We start from the raw sequence: 21,852 nt of genomic DNA, 5'->3' as shown, positions 1-21,852 counted from the left end.
ACAGCCCATCTGCGTATTCAATAGAAAAAACCCAGCCAAATCACTTATTTAATAATGTATAAACAAAACTATGAGATAATAGATGTTTTCAGCTCTGAAGCTCTTTTGTTGTGTAGGTGCAATTACAGATGAATATTTGAAAAATTTCTAAATCATTTAAAACTTTAAAAAATCTATTTAAAATCACATTAGAAACATGTTTTTGCCTTTTATATTTGTATATCTTGAGTAATCTCCCATATGTGTTTAGAAAATAATTTTCTGGGCAGTCCCGGTGGCTCAGCGGTTTAGCGCAGCCTTCAGCCCAGGGCGTGATCCTGGAGACCCAAGATGGAGTCCCGCATCCGGCTTCCTGCATGGAGCCTGCTTCTCCCTCTGCCTGCGTCTCTGCCTCTCTTTCTGTGTCTTTCACGAATAAATAAATAAAATCTTTAAAAAATAATTTTCTAATTGCAAGCAGACTAAAATATATCTTAAAGTATTTATTTGATGAAAATAAAATTTGGGTCATTAGTTTGATTCTGGAAGCCATTGAACGGGAGAAGATGATGTCACTTGCTTAGCTTATGTTTCCTTTGTGGTTCCTGCTTAAAGTGATTTGATGGGTATTGAACAATTCTTATTAAAGTGAATATTTAAAGATTTTAAAATAAAATCTGAATATTATATTATTATAGAGAAATAAAGTCTTTTCCACTGTAGCAATTAATTATTAACATATTAAAAATAAAAGTGAGCTACTGGGCAGGTCATATTAAACAAATAGTTATGAAGCCATTTACTTTCTTCAGAAAAAGTCCGTATGATGAGATGAGTATTATGTTCTTCTATAAATCCCCAAATAGTCATTTCAACGTTGGTAAATGGACCAATAATATTTAACGGATATTTACTTAGTTTCTGCTATGGGCAAAGCAGGAACACAAAGTATGTGTAACACAGTCATGGATCAAAAGGAGCTTACAAACCAAGTGTATGGGGTACAAATGTTCATAACAGATATATTTTCTTTTTTAAAAAGATTTTATTTATTTATTACAACTTACACAAACAGAAGGAGGGACAGAGGGAGAAGTTGACTCCCTTCTGAGCAGGGAGCCTGACACGGGGCTCAATCCCAGGACCCTGAGATCATGACCTGAACTGAAGGCAGATGCTTAACCCACTGAACCAGGTGCCTGAGAGAAATATTTTCTGAGGAGATCCCTATGTAAGATCACTTAAGGCTGAGTTGTTCAGAATAAGTTCTTGTGAACAAAGTTGTAACTTAAGCCTCAAAGAATGCATAGATTTTGATAGGGGGAAGGAACTGGTCTATTTTTTATATAGGAAAAGTGGCATAACAGCTATCATCTATTGAGTTTTTACTTTGTGACAGATGCTGTACCATGCCCTTTACATTCATTACCTTATCTTAAATTAACTCAGTGAGGTTGGTATTATTATCTTCATCTTTCAAGTGAAGAAACAGAAGCCTAGAAAAGTTAATTTACTTGCTCATAACCACATTGCTAATAAACGATGGAACCCCAGGGTTTGAATTCAGGTTTTCTGCCTCTAAAGCTCAAACTCTTTCATGATGTTAGATTGAATAATATTGGACAAGCTAGATGTTGTCAGGTCGTGGAGAGTTTTAATTGTCAAACTGATAGTTCTAATTTTATTTTGTTCTTACGGGGAATTTTGTAGGTTTCTGAACAGATACTAATAGGTAAGTCAGTCTGTTAGTGCCCAGCACAAGACAAGAAGTTTCTGCTATCATCTTTTTTTTTTTTTTAAGATTTTATTTATTTATTTATGAGTGACACAGAGTGAGAGAGAGAGGCAGAGACCTAGGCAGAGGGAGGAGCAGGCTCCCCACAAGAAGCTTGATGTGGGACTCAATTCCAGGACCCCAGGATCACAACCTGAGCCAAAGGTTCAACCGCTGAGCCACCCAGGCATCCCCCTGCTATCATCTTGATGTTACAAGGGCTAGGACTAACTAATCTAGGATGATAGCAGTGGAAATGAAGAGGAAAGGTAGGATTTAAGAGATATTTTGAAGAAAGATTTGGTAGAACTAGGAAATTAATTAGGCCTAGGAACCAAGCAGAAAGGAAGAGAATCAAAGACAACTGAAGTTTTAAGTCTGCGGATTGAGAGAATGGTAATACCTTTACTAAAATCAATAATTAAGAGAGGAAGTCAATTTTAGGAGTGGAAACTAAGTTAGAACATTGATAATTCTGTTGGAAATTCAGCTGTTGGAAACATTGAAGAAGCTGAAGTGCGAAAGAGAGATCAAGATAGAGATAAAGATTTGGGACTCTTCCTATTAATATTATAGTTAAAGCTATAGGGTTGGATAATTTTCAAAGAAAGGAGTTTGGCATAAGTGAAGAAGCAAATCATGGGGGAATGTTTGCTTTGGGATTATGGCAGACAAAAAGCAGAAAAGTGAATGAATGGTCAGATGGGAGAGAAGAGTATAGTGTACTGTGACAAAAGCCCATGAAGAGTTTTGAGAAGAAATTGATCAGTAGTTCCAAAAGCTACATAGAAGTCAAAAAGGGTGAGGACTGAACAGTGGAGGAAATGGGTTCTTCTAATGAAAGCTGCTGTTGAACTTCACAGTCCAACTGAAACATAGGGTAGAAGACTAAAGGTAGATTTTAAAAAAATCTAATGAAAGTATGAATGGTGATGAAATGATGAACTTTGCAGGGATTGTTGCTTCACTTCTTGAAGTAGATGTTACTATGTGAAGTCTCTGAGGCCAGCCTGATTTCTCCTACTTGGCGGTGATGATTTTTTCCACCTTATACCTGTGCAGTTCCTTCATCATCTCTCAAGTTCATTAAGCCTATTGAAGTCTGTATCAGGTTTTTTTTTTTTTTTCTGGTACTCCTTTGATATGAAGATTATTTTTATTTCATTATAGAAACATCTTCCCTTATATCCTCAAATATTTTTCTTTTCTTTTTTTCCCGTGTTCTTCTTCAGGCTCCTCAACAAACATATGTTGGATGTCCTTTGTGATATCAGATATAATCTCTACAAGCATGTCTATGTGTAATTGCTCTTTTTTCTATTTCATTTTGTGTGAATTCAGTTATTCTGCACTCACATTCCTTTATTGATTTTTCAATTGTATTTGACATGGTTTTCGCCTATAATGGTTTCTTTTTTGCTCTTTTCATATCTTTCTTGAACTCTTCTGGTTCACATTTCATTACCCTTCATTGTTACTTTTATTTTTTGTAACTCTTCTTTGAGTTCTCTCTCTCTCTCTCTCTCTTTTTAAAAACTGTATATGTATTTGAGAGAGAGCATGAGCAGGGGGGATGGGTAGAGAGAAAGGGAGAAGCAGACCACCCCCCACCCCCCTCCCATCCCTGCTAAGCAGGGAGCCTGACATGGGGCTTGATCCCAGGGCCCTGGGATCATGACCCAAGCCAAAGGCAGCCACCTAGCCAACTAAGCCACCCAGGCACCCCTTGAGTTCTCTTTTTATAGAAAAATGGCATCTTGAAATTCTTTGCATCTATATGACTGAACTTTTTCTCTGTTGCATGGAGTAATTCCTCCTCTGATAAATAATTTTTTAAAAAGATTTATTTATTCGTGAGAGACACACAGAGAGAGGCAGAGACACAGGCAGAGGGAGGAGAAGCAGGCTCTATGCAGGAGCCCAATGCAGGACTCAATCCCAGAACTCTGGGATCATGTCCTGAGCTGAAGGCAGAGGCTCAACCACTGGGCCACCCAGGTGTCCCTCCTCTGATGAATAATTTTCATTTATTTTAAATTTATGTTTCTGTCCTCATACTTCCCCCCGTCCCTCCTTGATATGTATGTATAAGTCACCTGCTGGTTTCTTTCTGGTTATTAGCCATTTAAAAAATAAAAACAACTCTAACTGGGCCACTATTTGTTTTGGGATAGTATAGGGAGAGGCAAAGGAAAGTTAGGTGGAGTGACACACAGTGTCAAATTTAAGTTGCTACCTTTAAACACCATCTTACCGTATTTATTTTGTCCTCTGCTTGGAGACAGATCTTCTCTTATTTTCATGTATAATTTATTATGAAGCTCTTTATTTCACAGGCTCCTTAAGAGCCAATATGATGATTTATGCTCCTGTCTTTTATCCTCTTTCACCACCAGAAATCTCCTGAGGATAGGATCTTTGGTTGCAGGTCATAAAAATGATGGGTTCTTCCTTTTTAGCTCTACCTTCCTTACTCTGGGCTGTTTGGAGCTGGGTCTTCATTGGGCCATTAATCATATTGGCTATGGCTTTCTCATTCCCTTAAACCTCATCGTTGTAATCAAAGGATTTTTGGAATGAACTCTCAAGATTGATATGCTTTTAGATAACTGTAGCCTGTCCAAGTTTTGAGGTCTGAGGAGGTTTTTGGTTTTCGGTCATCTCTCAACATCTTTCCTTACACCACCGTTTCTCAGTATTTGGAAGATAATGTTCATATTTTGTGGTTTGTGGTTGTGGTCCTATCCCTGTTTTGTTGGAAATGATGTTTTTTCTTTTGGTGCTTTTTGTTGTTTTCAGTGGGTTTTGAGGGAGGGAGAGAAGTTTAAAAAATGTTCTCATTCTGCCATGTTTTATGAAAATTCTCTAGTGATCTTTTTGAAAACACAAATCACCTCACATCTTTTAGCTGCTTAAATTCTTAAGCGGCAAAAGAATAAAGCACTTATAATAAATGAAAGACTTTTTATTATAACCTATGTAGGTGTACATGATTTGGCTCCTTCTTACTTCTGCAACTTCATTTTGTTCCACTTCCCTTTATTCTCACTGAGTTTTCTTTTTAATTTCTCACTAAGACTATGCTTCTTCTTTGGTTTGTTTTGTTTTACTCATACCCTCATTCATTTCTTCCAATTTTCTGGAATTTTATTTTCTCTTCTTTTCTCTTATTTGTCTTTTTGGCCTAACTTAGCACTTCCTCAGAGAATTCTTTTGACATCACAAATAAATGAGGTGCACTAACTATGTGAATCTCTCTGTTGCTTGCTTTTCCCTCATTATCACTAAGTAAAATGTATAATTATGTACTTATCTGTTAACATGTGTCTTTTTATCTGGACTGTAAGCTCCAGGAGGGCTTGATGCTTACTAATGTTTATTGAATGAATGAATGAATGAATGAAAAAAGGAATTTTAGACACAGGACTTCTAAGATTAATTAGCTAGGCATTCCTTTCTTTTAGAAGTTATAGTCTAGTAAATATATTTGCCTTAATATATATACTTATATACTAGTAATAATAGTAATTACCCTAGTAATTATATTATAACTAACGTTAATTGAGTAGTTGATGTGTCCCATATACACCTTTAAAAAATTCATTATGGGGCAGCCCTGGTAGCTCAGTGGTTTAGCGCTGCCTTCAGCCCAGGGTGTGATCCTGGAGACCCAGGATCAAGTCCCATGTTGGGCTCCCTGCATGGAGCCTGCTTCTCCCTCTGCCCGTGTCTCTGCCTCTGTCTCTCATGAATAAATAAGTAAAATCTTAAAAATAAATAAATTAAAAAAAATAAATTAATTAATTAAATAAAAATAAAAAATTCATTACAGTTTACTGGTCAACTACTATATATCAGCCATAGTGATAGGTTTTTTTCTATCTAGTATCTTTAATGTTCACAATAACTCTGAAAGGTAGATTTTTATAATCATTAGAAATGATTATAAAAATTAAAAATAATCATAACTTATTTTTATAATTTATTTTAAAGATGAGGAACTATGGCTTAAAAAGAGTAACTGATTTATCCAAAGTCATTTAGCTAGTAAATGATTGAGTAATGATTTGAATCTAGATTGGACAATTGCAAAACTATCGCTCTTTTCATTGAATTATACTTTCTCTTAATAATCAATAATCTCAAAGTTAAAGGGCCATTTTTAGTACTTAACTTTATTTACAGAAAATAACTTATTCTCCTCAAACAAGACATGGCATATAAAATCAATTTACTTCCCTGTTTTCTAGAAATCCCTATTAATAATCTGTTCTCAAAGATTCGAAAATGCAAAATTGTGTAGAAAGCTAAAATTGATTTTTATTTAGTGCTTATTAAAGAACTTAAATATTTTAATCATGACATAAAATATACTTTCTTTCTTCCCCAGTACCTAATATTAATTACCTTTTCAATGTGAAAGGAATGGTGTTTCTTTTGTTGTAATGTAGTGTGATAGGGCAATAAACCAAACTGGACATTCTATTTTAGTTTTCTAATCTTCTTATTTTTGGGACTTCAAGTCAATAGCTGTTAACTTCTGATTTTAACAACAACCAGAACTGTGAAAAGAATTTCAATTTTTTAAAAAAATAAGTGGAAGTCAATCTTTGGTGGACACTAGTAGTAAAATACTAGCTGTTAAAATATTTGAAAACAACTCAGGAAGGAGAATGCCCTCAGTCGGAAGTTGAATAGATATAGTACTTATCTCTCAATATTAGGAAGTACATGAAAGGTTTTTATTAAGTTAGGGAATAGGAGAAGGAAAAATACAATTAAAGGAAAGTGGACAGTTTGGAATATAAAAAGAACAGTATGAAACTTCAAAATGATCATAACTTAAATAAAGGAAGAATTTTTCAAAAAGTAGTTAATAGCAAGATTGAGAAATGAGAAAAATGAGGCTAAAAAGGAGGCTCATTAAGTATGCTGCTTGTTAATGATAGGAGTGGTACTTTAACTTTGATACGTCTAATTTCAATGTTCATACTATTCTTAAAGCAATATTTAATGGATATTTGTAAAATGGAATATGTGTATGCTCTAGAGACACCAAGAATCATTCCATGTCAGCAGAGTGCTCAGTAACAATAAAATGAATGAAAGATGAATGAATGAATGTGTTAACCATGTCCCGAATGAATATTTATTCTGCCCCTAGCCGATTGTTAAAGTGAAAAAAGATGACAAAGTATTACATGAGGAGGTAAAGTAGTAGTTTCCAATATCTTATTCGATGTATTTAATGAATAACATTTAAAGAACTCAGAACACTTTAAACACGGATCAACTTTTGCTTTCATACTTTGTTTTGCAAACCATTTAAGTCTATAACTGACCTCCTGGTATGCTATATTCGGTGTAAGGCAGATTTATTACTGAGTATACTAGAAGGATCTCATAAGGGTTTTAACACATTACACAGATTCTGGCTGTAAGTCTTTTAAAGAACATACTATGGTCACTGCTTTAATTTTTCAGGGCAAGTCTTTTGAAATGTGTCTGAAAAAAAACCTGCAGTTGTTGGTCTCCAAACCCTAAATTGAATTCCGCCTTCAGTAGTAAAAGTAAAGTTAGGTAAAAATTACCCACAAAACTACTAGTTATGGTCCCCGTAAAAACCAGATACAGAGGCTGTAACCATAAGTCACAGACTTCCTGCTGCCATTTCTGGCCAGATTAAAGAGGACACTTGAGTTTCAACTCTCACCCCTGCTGATTAGGGTGAGTGGGATTCATGTTACTGTAAAATCGCCATCAGCTAGGAACTGGGGACTGCAAAAAAGCCCTGGTATGGGAATCTTAATGAGACTTGTGAGAAAAGATGCATCTATTATGCTGCTTGACATCTTGGCAATTGTTTTCCAAGGGTCCACCGGGTCCAGCAGGTATCCCAGGTCCATCCGGAAAGAGAGGTCCACGGGTAAGTAAATGGGCTCCATGTCCCACTTGCTGTTAGAATCAGTAACTTTGTGGTATGGTTTTCCTAGGATTGTACAGTATGTACTTCCTTTGGAAACCTGCCTGGGTCTTCAGACTTAGCCCTACCTTTGCCAATTCAAGAGAAACTCAGGAACATGTGCAGCTTGTTTATTTGAGTGTAAACACCCAGCCAGAGCATTCTCTGTGAACATGCCCAAGAAGGATTATCAAATTTGTAGATTAGTGCCTCTTTCGGTGCTACTTGTAACATTATTCTTAGTTATAAAGTGATCTCATCGGTAGTTGATAGTTCAAGGTGGGGTTCATTTGCTTTGGGAAATGAAGAGGAGTGGGCTGCCTTAAAATAGTACATTCCTGGATTAAATAGTGGAAAATCCTGGAGCTACTGACTAGAAAAATAATTGTCCTGAGGAAAAAGCTGCCTTAAGGATCAGCAGTAGTTTCTCACATTACGCAGGTCCAACAAAAGATTTACTGCTGTGTTAAAATTTATTTCTTTCAAACTTAAGAAAATAAATGTGGACTTTTACTAACAGAAGTTCTTCAAAGAGCCAGAAAAAAGATTGGGACTGTGTGTTATAAAGACAGATGCACATGCCTTGTACGATCCCCTTTCTTTCTAACCTGATTTTTATCTATCATGCAAACAATACGATGAGAAATCATCCTGAAATATTACTGTGAGTCGTTCATATTCACAACAAAGTCTTCTTGGTATGAAGCCTCAGATGAATGCTCACTGGCTGTAGTGGTTTAGTGTTTGGTTTATTTCTCTATACTTGATGACCTATCATGTTCCTTTCAGAGCCTCTCATCAGTGTGCTCACTCTTCCATAGCTGGCAGACCACTTCCATGCTCCCAGTTCCTGTCTGGATCCTACTTTTCTGTGGGACTGGATCTCTCTTTGTGCTAATTCCACTCCCTTTCCACTACTGATTCTGTTTTTGCACAGCATGACCTTCAACGTTTGAGTCTCCATCTATTCCCATGATACAGACGTTTCCTTCTCTAGTTTCTATCTTTTTTTAAGTTTATTTATTCAATCCTTTAGGAAAGAAATGGTATTCCTCTTCTCAAGGCTAAATATTACACCTGTGTTCCTAATTTTGTCTCCTTTGCGTTCTTTAAAGTAAAACTGGCAACTTCACATTTTTTCTCTCACTAGATTTTATCTCATTTGGGGACAACCAACAAATTATCCTTAAAAAAAAGACCTCATACTTTCACTGATATTAATTTTTTCTAAAGTTATTGTCCTAGCTCACGGTTGCACTATTGAACTTCGTAAAATAAGCATTTATGCCCTTGTCCAACATCTCATCAGTAACTCATTGTAAATCCTCATAAATTTTTCCATCTATTTTTTTTAATTTATTTTTTTTAAGTTACAAAGGACATATGTCATAATATCTAATCTTGTTCCCTTAGTTTTAATCTTGCTAGTTCTACTTCCAGTATTGCTTTTGCTAATGCCCCTCTCCTTTTTGAAACACAATGCTCTATTAATTCAGAATGGAAAAGACAGAAAAATAAGTAATTATTAACTATATGTTGTATGTTAAGCTAGAGGTATGGCTAAAGAGCTCAGAAGTGGGTACCAAACCCAAATGAATATAGGGGTCTGGAGACCTGGAAGGCCTTCTGGAATTGAATCATAGTTCCTCTACTTGCTGTTTTCTGTAAGCTTAAGTTTCTTCATTTGTAAATGGGAGTTAAAATAACCACCTTGCAGGATTGTTATGAGGATCGGTAATAAGAAACAGAAAGCATTAAAACAGTTAATCTATGAATAATTGGTAAATAAAGCAGTTATTGACAGATATTTACTGGGTATCTCATATGTTCCAAGTGCTATCCTGGTGATATGAAAAACGATCCCTTTTCAAAAAAATTTCAATCCTAGCACTAAATGGCACATATTGTAAGAGAGTTAAAATAGCAATAAAATATTTAAATAACAGGTTAGAACAGTGTAAGAAATATCCTAAAGCAACAAACAATTAATTGCAAATGAACTTTACATGTAGGAATTTCTATGGAAGTTAGTAGGAAAGAGAAACCACTTTATGATGGTGTAGCTAGGATTTAAAAATGAGGTGGGATCTTAGTTGACACTTGAAGAATGATTTGGGCAGTAGTGGGGGGGGCAAAGTGAAATAAAGTAAGTCTTTAAGGCATATATAATGGCATAAGCAAAAACCCAAGTGCAGAAAGGGTTAAGGCATGTTGACAGAAGATTAAACATTTGCACTTTGTTATTTTTAGACTTCTTATTCTGCACAGCTTTTAGAAGTAGCACTATGCAACATGGCTGGAGATAGGGGTGAAAACTAAAAGAGGTAAGCATCTCAAGGCAGTGTTTTGAATCAAAATACAGAAAATCTAGTCCTTTTTAATAATTAGCATAGCTTTCTTTTCCAAGAGTAAAATATCCAACATCTAGGAAAAGATATATAATTTTATGAAAAAAAAGATAGCATTCATTTTAATGAAATTATGCTGTGTGATATTTGTTTGAATGTTACAACAAATACTACCTGTTATTTGTATCTAGATCTGTTCTAAGAGTGATATGACATTTTTACTATTTGCAGGGCATACCGGGGCCACATGGAAATCCTGGGTTACCTGGATTGCCAGGTCCAAAGGTGAGTGATGACTAGTGAGTATCACATTATTTTCCTGACATTATTAAAGAAGGTCCTTAATTTTTTTTAAATTGAGATATAATGAACATAAACATTAAAACTATTTCAAGGATATAACACAATGATTTGACACTTGTACATACTAAAAACGATCACCACAATAAGTCCAGCTACCATGTATCATCATAAAAAGTTACAAAAAATTTTTTCTTATGATGAAAATTTGTTTCATGATCCACTTTCCTGGCAACCTTCAAATATGCATGCAGTACCATTGACTGTAATCACCATGCCACACATCACATCGCCATGACCTATTTATTTCACAACTGGAAGTGTGTACCCCTTCCTTTAGAGGCTCCCATAACCACCACTCTGTTCTCTGAATGCATAAATTTTGTTTTATTTGTTCACCTGTTTTGCTTTTTAGATTCCACATGTAAGTAAGATCATACGTATGTATGATATTTTTGATACATATACATTTGTCTTCCTCTTTCTGGCTTATTTCACTTAGCATAATGCCCTTAAGGTCCATCCATGTTGTCAGAAATGGCAAGATTTCATTTTTATGGCTCAGCAGTATTCTATTGTGCATGTGTGTGTGTATTTATACCACATCTTTATCCATTCATTCATTGATGGACATTTAGGTTCTTTTCATATCTTGGCTATTGTAAATAATGCTGCAATGAACCACAGCACAGGGGTGCATATATCTTGATGAATTAGTAGTTTTTTTTTTTTTTTTTTTGATTTGTTGGATTGATCATATGGTAGCTCTATTCACTTTTTATTTTATATTATTGACTATATTCACTTTTTATTTTATATTATTGACTATATTCCCTGTATTTTTTATCTCCTTATTAACTCATTTATCTTATAACTGGAAGTTTTAAAAAAGTTTTTGACAAAACTCCATACTGTTTTCCACAGTAGCTATACCAATTTACATTCCTTCCAACAGTGCATGTGGGTTCCCTGTTCTCCATGTCTTCAACAACACTAGTTATTTCTTGTCTTTTTGATAATAGCCATTCCAACAGGTATGAAGTGATAAGTCATTGTGGTCTTGATTTCCATTTCCCTAATGACTAGTGATAGAGTAGTTTTTCATGTGCCTGTTTGCCATCTGTATATCATCTTAGAATAAATGCCTAATCAGCTCTTCTGCCTTTTTTTAATCAATTGTATTGTTTTGTTTTAATGTTGAACTGTTGAATTTGGATATATAATTTGGAAATATTTTCTCTAATTCAGTAGGTTGCTTTTTCACTTTTATGATGATTTTCTTTGCTGAATCTTTTCAATTGATATATTCACACTTGTTTATTTTTGCTTTTGTTGCCTTCACTTTTGGAGTCAGATCTAAAAATAGCATTGCCAAGAATGACATCAAGGAGCTTACTGCCTATGTTTTCTCCTTGGAGTTTTATGGTTTCAGGTCTTAAAGTCTTTAATTCATTTTGAGTTTATTTTGTGTATAGTATAAGAGAATAGTCTAATTTCATTCCTTTGCATATGGCTGTCCAGTTTTCCCAACACCATTTATTAAAGAATCTGTCCTTTCCCCATTGTATATTTTTGCCTTTTGATTAACTTTTGTAAGCTAATCAGCTGTATATGAATGGATTTATTTCTGGGCTCCTTATTCTGTTCCATTGATCAATGTGACTCTTTTTATGTTAGTAACATATTGTTTTCATTATTATAGCTTTATAATATAGTTTGAAATCAGGGAGCATAATGCTCCAGCTTTGTTGTTCTCCTAAGATTGCTTTGGTTACATACAAATTTGAGGATTATTTGTTCTATCTTTGTGAAATGTGCCATTGGAATTTTGGTAGTGATTGCATTGAGTCTGTAGATTGCTTGGGTAATATGGACATTTTAATAATATTAATTCTTTCATTCCATTAGCACAGAATATCTTACATTTATTTGTGTCTTCAATTTCTTTTGTTCATGTCTTATAGTTTTCAGAATACAAGTCTTTCACCTCCTTGATTAAATTTATTCCTAGGTTTTATTTGTGACAGATGTTAAAAATTACCACTGTATCTTAAATGCATCCAATAAACTTGTAGGGTGTGGTTTTACTAAAAATTTTCCTAGATATTTACCATGCATTTTAGATTAACCAAGATCAATAGAACAGTCAAACTTTATAGTCCTCCTATAATTTTTTTTTCAGGATAATGCAAAAAATGTGGAGCATGCTGTCTTGACAATAAATTTTGACATATAATCATAGGATTTATTTTCCTTTAAGGAATAAAGATTTCTTCTAATTAAGAAATTTTAAAGTATAAAGGCAATCCCAAATGTTTTTTCTCAGTTATTATTTATCAAGAATAGCAGAGGTAGAATTGTTGGTTTCTAAGAAAATTATATAAAAAGTCATCTTGTTTCTTGCAAAAGAAATAATCTACTTCAAAAGGAGGTTATCTGAATCTATGGAAAGAGCAAATTAAGGCAATTGACATTTAAAAAGATTTAACTGAAATAGAAAATGCAATGCATAATGAACTCTCTATACAAACATATTTGGATTAATGCACTTTATAAAAATCGTTAGAACCAAAAGGTACCTTATATAAGTTAAATGATTTAAAGCACATAAAGCATCTGGTAATGCTTATATATAGGTGACACTTAAGAAATGTTTTTCTTTTCTTGAAGGAGCTACTTACAAGGCAACTAGGCAAATTAGAAATGTGACTTGCTAAAAATACCACTCTTCTTATTTGGTAAATAAAACAAAAATCTTATATGAATCTTATGAATGAAAATACCTTAAGACAGTGTATAAGTATGTTCTATGTATATGGTGATTGAAAAATTTATAAGAATAAAGCTTATTTTGCTAAAATATTCTAGATTGATGTAAAACTAATCCATTTTGTTTTCTGTTTTGCTTTTACAATAAAATTAGTATTTATCATAAAGGACAGGAAATGTAAAGTGATCTGGGCAGTTCTCATCTCTCTTCAGATAAATGAGTTCTCACTTATGTGTTGGTTTAATAGACTCTTAGTTGTTTGCATGCAAGGGCCAGAATTTACTCATTTTTGCATTTGTGTCTAACCCAGTGCCCAGTATGTGTTGGGTACTATTGAGTAAATGTAAAACTGAACCAAAAAGCTGAGTTAATATTAGTAACAAGGCACTGATATCATAAGGGATGGAGGACTAATACTTATTAAGCTTCTAATATCTGATAATAATTTTATGTCTGGTATCTCATTCAGATTCATTTCAGTTAAGAGCACTATTCAGAGTAGGGTTTATTACCTTCTGCTTTGCACAGAAGAAAACAGACATAGAGAGCTAAGTATTGAACTAAAGTAACAATTTATAACTGGTAGAGTTATTTTTTTTTTTTTTTTTTAACTGGTAGAGTTATAATCAGAGTTTAATCTGTCTTGCTCTCTTCCTAATACCAGGTTATCTCTCAAAATAGTAATTAATTTATAAAATATGATCTGAAGGAGGAAGGGTGGGGTGGGATAACCTAATGGAATTGAAAGACTATGAATTCATTTAGCAATGGTAACAAAACATGTCTATTCCAACGTTCTAGCTTATTCTGTGGATACTTACAACAACATATGAAGATAAACTGCATGAAGAGTGAAACTGATCTCTAGTCCTGAGAACTATGTTAATTTGTTAAATAATAGGATGAAGTGCCACATGAAATTTTAGTGGCTACATCACCATTTTTTTCAGCATAAGTAAGACTAATATGATGCCAATTGAAGACTATTGAGCTCATTAACTAAAATCATTAGCTGAAATCAAGAAACTAATGGTAGAAATAATGTCCTTCTAAAAGAATTACAAGAAAGTAAATTCCACTTCTTATTTACTAGAGAGAATAGCTTTTTTTTTTTCTTGTCAGCAAATGCCATCTGGGTTCACAGTTTATCATATTCCTATATTTAATGAACTTTATTTGCAGGCTGATGGATATTTTTATTACTATTAATTAAACATGATTAATTATGCAGTAGATCTTTAAATATGAGTCATGAATGCAGAGTCTATATCTTCAGACTACCATATATTTATAATTCTAGTCCAGGCAATCTATTTGTGGTAAAGATAGTTTCTTTCTCAAAAACACTTCTTAAAGGAAACTTAAAACCTTCCCATAAACATTCACAGTTTATATTACTTTAGTCAAGGCCAATAGTTCCTTCAAATTTAATCCAGTTATTGAGAAAGACAAATACCATATGATTTCACTCACATGTGGAATCTTAAAAAAAAAAAAAAGAGTAAACGAAAAGCAGAATTAGACAAATAAATACAGAGAACAAACTGATGGTTGCCAAAGGGAAGGGAGATGGGCAAAATAGGTGAAGGGGAGTAGGAGATACAGGCTTCCAGTAATGGAATGAATAAGTCATGTGAATAAAAGGCACAACATAGGGAATACAGTCAGTGATATTATAATAACATTGTATGGTGACAGATGGTAGTTACACTTGTGGTAATCATGGCATGATGTATAAAGATGTTGAATCATACTGTACATCTGAAACTAATGTAACATTGTGTGTCAACTATACTCAAATAAAAAATGCTTTAAAATTAAATTAGATAAAAAAATCTTTGCCAATAAAACAAAAAATCCATGTTTAATCCAGTTATATAAATCGTCTAACCTTAACAAACTGCAATAACAATGTCCCATTAGTAATATTAAATCAAATGTTATTAACAATAATATCGAATCCCAGAGAATAATCTTAGTGCTATTTCTATTCTTGGTTTTGACCCTATGTCCCCATGTCTTCTAAACTAGAAGTCCCATTTTCCTTATATGGGAATAAATAAATGTATTGAGCATAGATGCTGACCCATTTTAAGAATTTTTGCTGAATCAAATTGCTATGAAAAATGTTCAGTCCAGCATTTTGAAAATATAAAGTATGTTAAAATGCTGAAGACAACGTTACCTCTGTTATTCTGGTCAACACAGGGACCATCTTCTAAAGGATGAGACAAAATAACATGGTCCTTTCCTTTGATTCTGTGCTTGTGATTTCAGCTAAAATATGACTTAAATGTATTAAAAATGTTTCCTTCTGGGTATCAAAGACAATTAGAGTCGTGTCAGAAGGATTCCAGGGCCAATTTGAAAGACTTCTACCAGCCAAAGAGCGATGTGGTTTGAACATAATTAAGAATAATAAGTTCAGTGGATTGACTCACATCAAGTATCTCTAAATACATGAGTTATAATGATGCTAAATACAGACAGACAAACTTTCACTGGTCACCTTTAGAGAATACTAAGGAATTACATCTCTGAAATTATCAAATCCTCACACACCAACTGTGTATTCAACTCTGAGTTAGTGTCAGACCCACAGATTTAAGGGCTCAGTCCCTCAGGACAGTCTGCACTTGAGATGCCAGCCACAGAGGAGTTGTCCAGACTACTCATATTTCTGTCTGGCTGACAACCAATTCAGGGGTTCCCACAACCTCCCACTCCCTCAGGTTTGGTACTGCCTTAGGACAGCTCACAAACTCAGGAAAACAAGTTTCCCAGTTTCAAGTTTCCCAGTTTATTATAAAAAATACAACTCAAGAAGAGCTAAATGGAAGAGATGCATATGGGGCAAGGTATGGAAGGTGAGGGGCTTAGAACTTCCATGCCCTCTCCAGGTAATGCCACTTTCCTGGCACATCAGTGTGTTCTGTTCACCAACCTGGAAGCTCTTGGAATCTCTTTGTTCAAAAATTTGTGTAGCTCAATCTCTCACCCTACACCCTGCTCCTGAATTCCCACCCTCTAGCCACTTGTTTGCCTTTCTGGTGACTAGCCTCCATCCTGAAGCTATCTATGGGCACCACCCTGAGTCACCTCATTAGCATAAGCTCAGATGTGGTCAAAGGGTATTGTTATGAATAACAAAAGACACTTGTATGACTCAGGAAATTCCAAGGGTTTTAGGAGCTCTGTGCCAGAACCCAGGAACAAAGACTAAATATATATTTTTATTATGCCACAATATATCATTATTTTGAAAAAAAGATAAATAGAAGAAAAAGTAAGGGGAAAGAATAAAAGTTTTCTTATAAAATTATCTTGCTTTTTTATAGAATGTAACCTCAGGACAACCGAATACTTGATGAAGGGTAGTTTCTCTTTATAGAAAAAGCTAGGAAATGAGGAAAGCATGTTAGAATTTAAAATTACCATTTTTGCAATCCTGATGAGGAAAGGGTTGAAAAACTACAAAAATAACCCAGTAAATCCAAAGGCCTTGAGGCAGGAGGCTGCTTGACAGTCTTTGAGATAAATCCTAGAAGATAGGTCAGAGAGATAGCCAGAGCCAGATTATGTAGGACCTCATGATGCAGATTTCTCACCTTTAGTGCCAGCTGTTCTTGGGTCACAGTTGCTTTGAGGATAGAGAAGTAGACAGACAAAGAGTGGTGGCCAGCAAAGCAAAGTTTATTGAGCAATAGTACAAAGCTCCCGGAGAGGGAGGGGATTGGAGAGGGTTGCCCTGAGAGTTTCTAAGTTTAGAGGTTTTTATGAGCTCTTTAGCAGAACTGTCTTAAGCAATCAGGGTGTGCTGAGTTGAGCCAATCAGGGCGTTGGTCGTGTATCTGCCTACCTATCAGGTTAATGTCTAAGTGCGCATTGTCTTTTTTGCTGACATTAATGAAGGATAGGCACAAGAAAGGCTGGCAGGGAAAGTGCCCCCACCTCCCCATCTCCCCAGGAAACCAACCTTAAAAGGATTTTACACTACCCTGGAAGGAGCCCTCCACCCTTTCCCATGTGATAGGTAGGTGACAAAAACCCAGTGGGTGACAGGCACATGGAGGGTTAATCAGATTAAAACAGCCCACCAATAAGCTCACAAAAAACCCTAGGTAGATAAATGTTATCATCCAGTTTATTTTGTAGGAGGATGGTTCTGGTTTCATGTGGAGAATAGAGTAGGATAGGGAAAAGGTGGAAATAGGGCCACCAGTTTGGAGACTACTTCACTGGTCTACCCAAGTCCACGTCATTGGTGATGATGGCATGGGGTAGAGTGTAAACAGTGCAGGTGGTGTGAAGTGATCATACACATTTTGAGGTACAGTCAGTATGATTTGCTGATGAATTACATATGTGGCATATGTAAGATACATATGAGAGCAGGCATACATAAGAGAGCAGAGTCAAAGATAATCTATGTCTTAAGCAGTAGAATACAGGTATTGTGGGAGCTATTTATTGTCTATTAGAATGAGGAGGAACATGATGTCAGGTTTTTATTTGTTTGTTGAGCTTATTTTGTTTTGTTTTTGTCTGGGCAGAAATCAAGAATTCATTTCCATTAATATTTTCAAAGAGGTAACTTTTGGCTTTTTTTTCCCCTATGAATTATTTAGTATTTCGTTTTTTAAATCTCTCTTCTAATATAAGCATTTTAGAGCTATAAATTTTCCTCTAAGGACTGATAAAATTTCATCCCACAAAATTTGATATGTTGCATTTTCATACCATTCAGATTGAAATGTATGTTTCTTTGACTCATGGATCATTTAGAATATATTGTTTTGTTTAATTTCCATCTCTTAAAAGTTTTTCTAGTTATCTTAATGTTATTAGTTTCTTATTTAATTCCACTGTGGTTAGAGAGTGCTCAATGGAAGAGTTCAATATTTTAAAATGTATTGCGGCAGTTTGATGACCAACAAGTGGTCTATCTTGATGAATATTCCATGTGTACTTTAAAAGATTTATGTATTTTTGTTTGTTTATTAAACTTCTAATTTTAATTCCAGCATAGTTAACAAACAGTATTATATTAATTTCAAGTGTATAATATAATGATTCTGTATATTCAATAATTCTACATATTACTTATAAAATTGTATTACACAATACTATATATTAATATATAGTAATATATTATGTTACATAATATACAATACTATATATTACATAGTGCTCATCATGAGAAATGCACTCTTTAATTTCTCTCTTTAATCCTCCTACCTACCTCCCATTGGTAGCTATTAGTTTGTTCTAATTCTTGCTTTGTTTCTCTTTTCTTCTGTTACTCATTTGTTTTCATCCTTAAATTCCTCATATGAGTGGGATGATATGGTATTTGTCTTTCTCTGACTGACTTATTTTGCTTAGCACTATACCTCCATCCACGTTGTTGCAAATGGCAAGATTTCATTCTATTTTATGACTGAATAATATTCCATTATATATAATATATATATACACTCACATACATACACAGTACATCTTAATCTATTCATCTATCAATGGACACTTGGGCTGCCTCCATAATTTGGCTATTGTAAATAATGCTTCGGTAAACATCAGAGTGCATATATCTTTTTGAATTAATGTTTCTGTGATTTGGGTGTAAATGTGTTACAGTGTAATTACTGGATCATAGAGTAGTTATATTTTTAACTTTTTGAGGAGCCTCCATACTGTTTTCCAGAGTGGCCGCAGCAGTTTGTGTTCCCAACAGTGTGTGAGGGTTCTTTTTTCTCCACATCCTTGCTAAAACTTAATTGTGTTTTCAATTTTAGCTGTTTTGACAGGTGAGAGATGAAATCTCATTGTAGTTTTGATTTGCCTTTTCCTGATGATGAGTGATGTTGAGCATCTTTTCATGTGTTAGTTAGCCATCTATATGTCTGCTTTGGAGAAATTTCTGTTCATGTCTTTTGCCCATTTTTTAATTGGGTTATTTGGTTTCTGAATGTTGAGTTTTTAAATTCTTCATATATTTTGGATACTAACCATTTATCAGATTATGTCATTTGCAAATATTTTCTCCCATTCAGTAGGCTATTGTTTAGTTTTGTTGATTATTTCCTTTGCTGTGCAGACTTTCCTTTTGATGTAGTCTCGATAGTGCAATTTTACTTTTGTTTCCCTTGTCTCAGGGAACATATCTAGAAAAATACTGCTATGGCGCATGTCAGAGAAATTACTGCCTGTGCTCTTTTCTAGAATTTTTATGGTTTCAGGTCTCATATTTAGCTCTTTAATCCATTTTGATTTTATTTTTGTGTATGGTATAAGGAAGTTGTCAGTTTGATTCTTTTGCTGTCCAATTTTCCAGTAGCATTTGGTGAAGAGACATTTTCCCATTGAATATTCTTTTCTGATTTGTTGAAGATTATTTGACTAAGAATTGTGGGTTTATTTCTGGGGTTTCTGTTCTCTTCTGTTGATCTATATGTCTATTTTTGTGTCAATACCATACTAATTTGATTACTACAGATTTGTAATATAATACGAGATCTAGAATTGTGATACCTCCAGTTTTGTTTTTCTTTTTCAAGGTTACTTTAGTTTAGTCTTTTGTAGCCGTATACAAATTTTAGGAGTGCTTGTTTTAGTTCTGTAAAAAGTACTTTTGGTGTTTTGATAGTGATTGCATTAAGTCTATATAGATAGGTAGTACAGACATCTTAATATTTGTTCTTTCAATCTATGTGCATGGAATGTCTTTCCATTTGTATAAACTTCAATTTCTTTCATCAGTGTTTTATAGTTTTCAGAATACAGGTCTTTCACCTCTCTAAGTTTATTCCTAAGTATTTTATTATTTTTGTTATAATTGTAAATAGGATTGATTCCCTAATTTCTTTCCGCTGCTTCACTATTATTATATAGAAATGCAAAAGGTTTTTTTTTTTTTTTTTCATTGATTTTGTATCCTGCAACTTTACTGAATTATCAGTTCTAGTAGTTTTTTGTTGGTGTCATTAGGTTTTACATGTATAGTATCTCGTCATCTGTAAATAATGAAGGTTTTACTTCTTCCTTACCAATTATGCCTTTTCTTTATTTTTTTTTGTTTGATTGCTATGTCTAAGATTTCCAGTACTATATTGAATAAAAGTGATGGGAGTGGACATCCTTGTCTTATTCCTGATCTTAGGGGAAAAGCTCTCAGTTTTTACCCATTGAGTATGTTTGCTGTAGGTTTTCCAAACATACCTTTCTTGTGTTAAGGTATGTTCCTTCTAAACCTACTTTGTTAAGGGTTTTTAATCTGAATGGATGTTATATTTTATCAAATACTTTTTCTGCATCTATTGAAATGATCATATACACTTCTCTTGTCTCTTGTTGATATGATGAATCGCGTTGATTGGTTTGCAAATATTGAACTACCTTTGCATCTTGGGAATAAATCCCACTTCGTTGTGGCAATTTTTAAAATGTTTTATTGGATTTGGTTTACTAATATTTTGTTGAGGATTTTTGCATCTATGTTCATCAGAGATATTGGCATGTATTTCTCTGTTTGTTTATTTATTTATTGGTGATTTCTTTATCTGATTTTGGTATCCAAGTAATGCTTGGCTCATAGAATGAATTTGTAAGTTTTACTTACCCTTCTATTTTTTTGAATAGTTTGAGAATAGGTATTAACTCTTCTTTAAATGTTTGGTAGTATTTGCCTGTAAAGCTGTCTGTTCTGCACTTTTTTTGTTAGGAGTTTTTTGATTATTGATTCAATGTCATTGCTGGTAATTGGCCTGTTCAAATTTTCTATTTCTCCTTTTGGGAAGTTTTGCTAGGCTATATGTTCCTAGGAACTTATCTATTTCTTCTAGGTTGTTTAATTTGTTGGCCTTTAGTTTTTTCATAATATTCTCTTACAATTGTTGGTATTTCTGTGCTGTTGGCTATCGTTTCTCCTCTCTCATTTGTGATTTTTAGTTTTCTTTCTTTCTTTTCTTTCTTTCTTTCTTTATTATTTTATCTGTCTAGAGGTTTATCAATTTTGTTCATCTTTTCTAAGAACCAGTTCTTGATTTCATTGATCTCTTCTATTATCTTTTTAATTTCTGTATCATTTATATCTGTTCTTATCTTTATTTCCCTACTTTTCTTGGTTTTGGTTTTGTCCATAGTTCTTTTTCTAGCTCTGTGAGGTGTAAGGTTAAGTTGTTAATTGAGATTTTTCTTGTTTCTCGAGTAGGTTTGTGTGGCTATAAATTTCACTTTTTTTTAAAATTTTTATTTATTTATGATAGTCACACACAGAGAGAGAGAGAGAGGCAGAGACACAGGCAGAGGGAGAAGCAGGCTCCATGCACCGGAAGCCCGATGTGGGATTTGATCCCGGGTCTCCAGGATTGCGCCCTGGGCCAAAGGCAGGCGCCAAACCGCTGTGCCACCCAGGGATCCCTCACTCTTTTTTTTTTTTTAAGATTTTATTTATTCATGATAGACACACAGAAAGACAGAGACACAGACAGAGGAAGAAGCAGGCTCCCTGCTAGGAGCCAGATGTGGGACTTGATCTGAACCCCAGGATCACGCTCTGAGCCAAAGGCAGATGCTCAACCGCTGAGCCACCCAGGTCCCTAAATTTCACTCTTAGAACCACTTTTGCTACATCTCAAACATTTCAGACCTGTATATTTTAATTTTCATCTGTTTCCATGTAATTTTTTATTTAATTTCTTGGTTGACCTATTCATTGTTT

General features: G+C 34.2%; 1 protein-coding gene across 5 annotated transcripts in view; it reads left to right on the top strand.

Moving 5' to 3' along the window:
• The window catches only part of COL24A1 (collagen type XXIV alpha 1 chain), a 387,323-nt gene that overhangs the window by 26,023 nt on the left and 339,448 nt on the right, over positions 1–21,852 (top strand). For all 5 annotated transcript variants that reach the window (XM_077905294.1, XM_077905293.1, XM_077905290.1 and 2 more), the window contains exons 5-6: positions 7,626–7,679; positions 10,295–10,348. In XM_077905294.1, the coding sequence (XP_077761420.1) occupies positions 7,626–7,679; positions 10,295–10,348 (108 nt within the window). The remainder of the gene's footprint in view (positions 1–7,625; positions 7,680–10,294; positions 10,349–21,852) is intronic.

Source organism: Canis aureus, chromosome 8, assembly GCF_053574225.1.
Source record: "Canis aureus isolate CA01 chromosome 8, VMU_Caureus_v.1.0, whole genome shotgun sequence".
In the NCBI taxonomy this organism is placed as follows: Eukaryota; Metazoa; Chordata; class Mammalia; order Carnivora; family Canidae; genus Canis; species Canis aureus.
The sequence above is the reverse complement of the archived record's forward strand: the minus strand, read 5'-3'. Positions and strand labels throughout refer to the sequence as shown.